Source organism: Hyperoodon ampullatus (genome assembly GCF_949752795.1).
Source record: "Hyperoodon ampullatus genome assembly, chromosome: 3".
NCBI classification, from domain to species: Eukaryota; Metazoa; Chordata; class Mammalia; order Artiodactyla; family Ziphiidae; genus Hyperoodon; species Hyperoodon ampullatus.
In genome coordinates this window covers 171,448,257-171,455,782 of record NC_136916.1, presented here as the reverse complement: position 1 = coordinate 171,455,782, position 7,526 = coordinate 171,448,257, and the positions used below count along the sequence as shown (strand labels likewise).

General features: G+C 58.6%; 3 protein-coding genes across 3 annotated transcripts; all 3 read right to left on the bottom strand.

Moving 5' to 3' along the window:
* Positions 1 to 1,229: 1,229 nt before the first annotated feature.
* On the bottom strand, positions 1,230 to 2,863 carry LOC307049691 (germ cell-less protein-like 1; the record flags this gene model as incomplete). Its single annotated transcript, XM_079699208.1, is given in 5 exon segments — positions 1,230 to 1,328; positions 1,610 to 1,765; positions 1,852 to 2,643; positions 2,647 to 2,733; positions 2,855 to 2,863. Coding segments are annotated over 5 exon segments (1,143 nt in total).
* Positions 2,864 to 2,892: 29 nt separating this feature from the next.
* LOC307049690 (germ cell-less protein-like 1) lies at positions 2,893 to 4,527 on the bottom strand (the record flags this gene model as incomplete). Its single annotated transcript, XM_079699207.1, is given in 4 exon segments — positions 2,893 to 2,991; positions 3,273 to 4,307; positions 4,311 to 4,397; positions 4,519 to 4,527. Coding segments are annotated over 4 exon segments (1,230 nt in total).
* Positions 4,528 to 4,732: 205 nt separating this feature from the next.
* On the bottom strand, positions 4,733 to 7,526 carry LOC307049689 (germ cell-less protein-like 1; the record flags this gene model as incomplete). Its single annotated transcript, XM_079699206.1, is given in 5 exon segments — positions 4,733 to 5,139; positions 5,142 to 5,970; positions 5,974 to 6,060; positions 6,600 to 6,755; positions 7,128 to 7,526. Coding segments are annotated over 5 exon segments (1,878 nt in total).

The following is a 7,526-nucleotide window of genomic DNA, read 5'->3' as shown; positions in this document are numbered from 1 at the left end:
GCGTAGCACACCACCAGGTCCCAGCTGAAGTTGAAGCCTTCCCACGGCCAGCTGCAGTGCTTTTGCTTGTGGAGCTGGACCCCGCACCGCATGCTTTTGCCCTGGGGTTCGGACACATAGACGTCCACGGGCCAGAGCTCTCTGGTCTGCTTAGCCCGGAGGGGGCCAAGAAAACACTCTTTGTACACTGGACACAACCAAGCGGCAGGGATCAGCGCATCCTGGTGGATGACGCGTGCTGACGTCGGGTGGCAGATTATGTAGGCAAACCGCAGCTGCTGGAACACTGGCACGAAGGCTCTGCCCTGCTCGGTCTCCACGAAAGGGGTGCCCTCCGAATCCCTCCTGGACCTGGCAAACCATGAGTCGGTGTCAGGCAATAGGGCCCTGCGCGGGCCCCTCCATGTCGGCTGCAGCTGCAAGAACATCCACTTTTTCAGCATGGTGTACACGTCCATCTCCACCCCCATCACCAAGAGCTCTGAAGAGGCAATGACCTCTTTCATGAGATCCAGGCTGACTTCTCGCAATAGCTTGTCACTACACTGGGTCATCATGTTGTCCAGCAGCCACCGAAGACACATGGTCCTGACGGTCTGGAGTCTGTAGCTTTCAGCAGAGTAGTCGTAGCTGCACACGGTCTGAGCACGGGCAGTCACCTTCATGACCTCCCCGCACTGCCGAATCACCTCGTCCAGCTGCAGCATGCTGGCTGTGGCCAGGATGGCTACAACTCGACCGGGTGGGATGAAAATGGAGCCTCGGTACAGGGCACCTAAAGCCTCGTGCAGTGCCTTGCGATCAATGTTGTCGTCAGGCATCTGCAACTCGATAGTATCCATGTTTGTCTCCCGCCAAGCGCCCCTGAACATGCTAGCAAAGTACCTTGACTGGCACAAGTAGACCCTATGCACGTTCCACTCTTCCCCTAGAGCGCGGATCTGCACGTCGCTCTGTTCTCCTCTCAGGAAGAGTGCCTCCTAAACGGACCCTGAACGATCTTGAGCACGTTTCCAGCGGGGCTTTTTTGTGAGCTGCCCCCCTGGGCCTCTCTTCCGCTTGCCGCTCCCCTGACGGGCGGCGGGTCTGGCCTCTTCACTCTCCTTCCGTTCCTTTCTCTCTGCCACTACTGCCTCCTCAGCCTCCTCCTCCCCACCAGTGGCACCTGGCTTCTCTGGGGCACGCCCCCACCAGTGCCATGGCATCCGACTGCTTCGTGCTCCCATGGCCTATAACTCAGTGGTGCAGTGGACAAGCTTCCCCTCCAGGCGCCGTTGCTCCGGGCACGAGCTCAGCCCAGAGTGCTGCTGAGTACTATGGCGTTTGCTCTAACGGTCTCGCGAGAGGACGCCACGCCAAGCCACCTGAGATACTTCAGGGGTCCTCACTCTGGGCAGCACCCGTCTCAGTGGAGGTACAGGAAGTTACAGGCCACATGGATGGGGAAAACCACGTATTGGTTTTCCAGGTTCATTACCTCTAGCTCTTGATCCTCTCTCAGGGAAAGCCTCTGGTATCCTGTGTCCTTCCTGAAAACGGCTCTCCCATCCCTGTCCAAGGAGGACAGGCGCAGGCGGAACGCGAACTTTCTCTGCTCGAGTAGGCTGACCCCGAGGCTGAAGGACTTGTTTGGCGCGCTGTACCAGAAAATGATGTGCTGGTTGGCGTAGCACACCACCAGGTCCCAGCTGAAGTTGAAGCCTTCCCACGGCCAGCTGCACTGCTTTTGCTTGTGGAGCTGGACCCCGCACCGCATGCTTTTGCCCTGGGGTTCGGACACGTAGACGTCCACAGGCCAGAGCTCTCTGGTAGCTTAGCCCGGAGGGGACCAAGAAAACACTCTTTGTACACTGGACACAGCCAAGCGGCAGGGATCAGCGCATCCTGGTGGATGATGCGTGCTGACGTCGGGTCGCAGATTATGTAGGCAAACCGCAGCTGCTGGAACACTGGCACGAAGGCTCTGCCCTGCTCGGTCTCCACGAAAGGGGTGCCCTCCGAATCCCTCCTGGACCTGGCAAACCATGAGTCGGTGTCAGGCAATAGGGCCCTGCGCGGGCCCCTCCATGTCGGCTGCAGCTGCAAGAACATCCACTTTTTCAGCATGGTGTACACGTCCATCTCCACCCCCATCACCAAGAGCTCTGAAGAGGCAATGACCTCTTTCATGAGATCCAGGCTGAGTTCTCGCAATAGCTTGTCACTACACTGGGTCATCATGTTGTCCAGCAGCCACCGAAGACACATGGTCCTGACGGTCTGGAGTCTGTAGCTTTCAGCAGAGTAGTCGTAGCTGCACACGGTCTGGGCACGGACAGTCACCTTCATGACCTCCCCGCACTGCCGAATCACCTCGTCCAGCTGCAGCATGCTGGCTGTGGCCAGGATGGCTACGACTCGACCGGGTGGGATGAAAATGGAGCCTCGGTACAGGGCACCGAAAGCCTCGTGCAGTGCCTCGCGATCAATGTTCTCGTCAGGCATCTGCAACTCGATAGTATCCATGTTTGTCTCCCGCCAAGCGCCCCTGAACATGCTAGCAAAGTACCTTGACTGGCACAAGTAGACCCTATGCACGTTCCACTCCTCTCCCAGAGCGCGGATCCGCACGTCGCTCTGTTCTCCTCTCAGGAAGAGTGCCTCCTAAACGGACCCTGAACGATCTTGAGCACGTTTCCGGCGGGGCTTTTTTGTGAGCGGCCCCCCTGGGCCTCTCTTCCGCTTGCCGCTCCCCTGACGGGCGGCGGGTCTGGCCTCTTCACTCTCCTTCCGTTCCTTTCTCTCTGCCACTACTGCCTCCTCAGCCTCCTCCTCCCCACCAGTGGCACCTGGCTTCTCTGGGGCACGCCCCCACCAGTGCCATGGCATCCGACTGCTTCGTGCTCCCATGGCCTATAACTCAGTGGTGCAGTGGACAAGCTTCCCCTCCAGGCGCCGTTGCTCCGGGCACGAGCTCAGCCCAGAGTGCTGCTGAGTACTATGGCGTTTGCTCTAACGGTCTCGCGAGAGGACGCCACGCCAAGCCACCTGAGATACTTCAGGGGTCCTCACTCTGGGCAGCACCCGTCTCAGTGGAGGTACAGGAAGTTACAGGCCACATGGATGGGGATAACCACGTATTGGTTTTCCAGGTTCATTACCTCTAGCTCTTGATCCTCTCTCAGGGAAAGCCTCTGGTATCCTGTGTCCTTCCTGAAAACGGCTCTCCCATCCCTGTCCAAGGAGGACAGGCGCAGGCGGAACGCGAACTTTCTCTGCTCGAGTAGGCTGACCCCGAGGCTGAAGGACTTGTTTGGCGCGCTGTACCAGAAAATGATGTGCTGGTTGGCGTAGCACACCACCAGGTCCCAGCTGAAGCTGAAGCCTTCCCACGGCCAGCTGCACTGCTTTTGCTTGTGGAGCTGGACCCCGCACCGCATGCTTTTTCCCTGGGGTTCGGACACGTAGACGTCCACGGGCCACAGCTCTCTGGTCTGCTTAGCCCGGAGGGGGCCAAGAAAACACTCTTTGTACACTGGACACAACCAAGCGGCAGGGATCAGCGCATCCTGGTGGATGACGCGTGCTGATGTCGGGTCGCAGATTATGTAGGCAAACCGCAGCTGCTGGAACACTGGCACGAAGGCTCTGCCCTGCTCGGTCTCCACGAAAGGGGTGCTCTCCAAATCCCTCCTGGACCTGGCAAACCATGAGTCGGTGTCAGGCAATAGGGCCCTGCGCGGGCCCCTCCATGTCGGCTGCAGCTGCAAGAACATCCACTTTTTCAGCATGGTGTACACGTCCATCTCCACCCCCATCACCAAGAGCTCTGAAGAGGCAATGACCTCTTTCATGAGATCCAGGCTGACTTCTCGCAATAGCTTGTCACTACACTGGGTCATCATGTTGTCCAGCAGCCACCGAAGACACATGGTCCTGACGGTCTGGAGTCTGTAGCTTTCAGCAGAGTAGTCGTAGCTGCACACGGTCTGGGCATGGACAGTCACCTTCATGACCTCCCCGCACTGCCGAATCACCTCGTCCAGCTGCAGCATGCTGGCTGTGGCCAGGATGGCTACAACTCGACCAGGTGGGATGAAAATGGAGCCTCGGTACAGGGCACCTAAAGCCTCGTGCAGTGCCTCGCGATCAATGTTCTCGTCAGGCATCTGCAACTCGATAGTATCCATGTTTGTCTCCCGCCAAGCGCCCCTGAACATGCTAGCAAAGTACCTTGACTGGCACAAGTAGACCCTATGCACGTTCCACTCCTCTCCCAGAGCGCGGATCCGCACGTCGCTCTGTTCTCCTCTCAGGAAGAGCGCCTCCTAAACGGACCCTGAACGATCTTGAGCACGTTTCCGGCGGGGCTTTTTTGTGAGCGGCCCCCCTGGGCCTCTCTTCCGCTTGCCGCTCCCCTGACGGGCGGCGGGTCTGGCCTCTTCACTCTCCTTCCGTTCCTTTCTCTCTGCCACTACTGCCTCCTCAGCCTCCTCCTCCCCACCAGTGGCACCTGGCTTCTCTGGGGCACGCCCCCACCAGTGCCATGGCATCCGACTGCTTCGTGCTCCCATGGCCTATAACTCAGTGGTGCAGTGGACAAGCTTCCCCTCCAGGCGCCGTTGCTCCAGGCACGAGCTCAGCCCAGAGTGCTGCTGAGTACTATGGCGTTTGCTCTAACGGTCTCGCGAGAGGACGCCACGCTAAGCCACCTGAGATACTTCAGGGGTCCTCACTCTGGGCAGCACCCGTCTCAGTGGAGGTACAGGAAGTTACAGGCCACATGGATGGGGAAAACCACGTATTGGTTTTCCAGGTTCATTACCTCTAGCTCTTGATCCTCTCTCAGGGAAAGCCTCTGGTATCCTGTGTCCTTCCTGAAAACGGCTCTCCCATCCCTGTCCAAGGAGGACTGGCGCAGGCGGAACGCGAACTTTCTCTGCTCGAGTAGGCTGACCCCGAGGCTGTAGGACTTGTTTGGCGCGCTGTACCAGAAAATGATGTGCTGGTTGGCGTAGCACACCACCAGGTCCCAGCTGAAGCTGAAGCCTTCCCACGGCCAGCTGCAGTGCTTTTGCTTGTGGAGCTGGACCCCGCACCGCATGCTTTTGCCCTGGGGTTCGGACACGTAGACGTCCACGGGCCAGAGCTCTCTGGTAGCTTAGCCCGGAGGGGGCCAAGAAAACACTCTTTGTACACTGGACACAGCCAAGCGGCAGGGATCAGCGCATCCTGGTGGATGATGCGTGCTGACGTCGGGTCGCAGATTATGTAGGCAAACCGCAGCTGCTGGAACACTGGCACGAAGGCTCTGCCCTGCTCGGTCTCCACGAAAGGGGTGCCCTCCGAATCCCTCCTGGACCTGGCAAACCATGAGTCGGTGTCAGGCAATAGGGCCCTGCGCGGGCCCCTCCATGTCGGCTGCAGCTGCAAGAACATCCACTTTTTCAGCATGGTGTACACGTCCATCTCCACCCCCATCACCAAGAGCTCTGAAGAGGCAATGACCTCTTTCATGAGATCCAGGCTGACTTCTCGCAATAGCTTGTCACTACACTGGGTCATCATGTTGTCCAGCAGCCACCGAAGACACATGGTCCTGACGGTCTGGAGTCTGTAGCTTTCAGCAGAGTAGTCGTAGCTGCACACGGTCTGGGCACGGACAGTCACCTTCATGACCTCCCCGCACTGCCGAATCACCTCGTCCAGCTGCAGCATGCTGGCTGTGGCCAGGATGGCTACGACTCGACCGGGTGGGATGAAAATGGAGCCTCGGTACAGGGCACCTAAAGCCTCGTGCAGTGCCTCGCGATCAATGTTCTCGTCAGGCATCTGCAACTCGATAGTATCCATGTTTGTCTCCCGCCAAGCGCCCCTGAACATGCTAGCAAAGTACCTTGACAGGCACAAGTAGACCCTATGCACGTTCCACTCCTCCCCCAGAGCGCGGATCCGCACGTCGCTCTGTTCTCCTCTCAGGAAGAGTGCCTCCTAAACGGACCCTGAACGATCTTGAGCACGTTTCCGGCGGGGCTTTTTTGTGAGCGGCCCCCCTGGGCCTCTCTTCCGCTTGCCGCTCCCCTGACGGGCGGCGGGTCTGGCCTCTTCACTCTCCTTCCGTTCCTTTCTCTCTGCCACTACTGCCTCCTCAGCCTCCTCCTCCCCACCAGTGGCACCTGGCTTCCCTGGGGCACGCCCCCACCAGTGCCATGGCATCCGACTGCTTCGTGCTCCCATGGCCTATACCTCAGTGGTGCAGTGGACAAGCTTCCCCTCCAGGCGCCGTTGCTCCGGGCACGAGCTCAGCCCAGAGTGCTGCTGAGTACTATGGCGTTTGCTCTAACGGTCTCGCGAGAGGACGCCACGCTAAGCCACCTGAGATACTTCAGGGCTCCTCACTCTGGGCAGCACCCGTCTTAGTGGAGTTACAGGAAGTTACAGGCCACATGGATGGGGAAAACCACGTATTGGTTTTCCAGGTTCATTACCTCTAGCTCTTGATCCTCTCTCAGGGAAAGCCTCTGGTATCCTGTGTCCTTCCTGAAAACGGCTCTCCCATCCCTGTCCAAGGAGGACAGGCGCAGGCGGAACACGAACTTTCTCTGCTCGAGTAGGCTGACCCCGAGGCTGTAGGACTTGTTTGGCACACTGTACCAGAAAATGATGTGCTGGTTGGCGTAGCACACCACCAGGTCCCAGCTGAAGTTGAAGCCTTCCCACGGCCAGCTGCAGTGCTTTTGCTTGTGGAGCTGGACCCCGCACCGCATGCTTTTGCCCTGGGGTTCGGACACATAGACGTCCACGGGCCAGAGCTCTCTGGTCTGCTTAGCCCGGAGGGGGCCAAGAAAACACTCTTTGTACACTGGACACAACCAAGCGGCAGGGATCAGCGCATGCTGGTGGATGACACGTGCTGACATCGGGTCGCAGGTTATGTACTCAAACCGCAGCTGCTGGAACACTGGCACGAAGGCTCTGCCCTGCTCGGTCTCCACGAAAGGGGTGCCCTCCGAATCCCTCCTGGACCTGGCAAACCATGAGTCGGTGTCAGGCAATAGGGCCCTGCGCGGGCCCCTCCATGTCGGCTGCAGCTGCAAGAACATCCACTTTTTCAGCATGGTGTACACGTCCATCTCCACCCCCATCACCAAGAGCTCTGAAGAGGCAATGACCTCTTTCATGAGATCCAGGCTGACTTCTCGCAATAGCTTCTCACTACACTGGGTCATCATGTTGTCCAGCAGCCACTGAAGACACATGGTCCTGACGGTCTGGAGTCCGTAGCTTTCCGCACAGTTGTCGTACCTGCACACGGTCTGGGCACGGACAGTCACCTTCATGACCTCCCCGCACTGCCGAATCACCTCGTTCAGCTGCAGCATGCTGGCTGTGGCCAGGATGGCAATGACTCGACCAGGTGGGATGAAAATGGAGCCTCGGTACAGGGCACCTAAAGCCTCGTGCAGTGCCTCGCGATCAATGTTCTCGTCAGGCATCTGCAACTCGACAGTATCCATGTTTGTCTCCCGCCAAGCGCCCCTGAACAT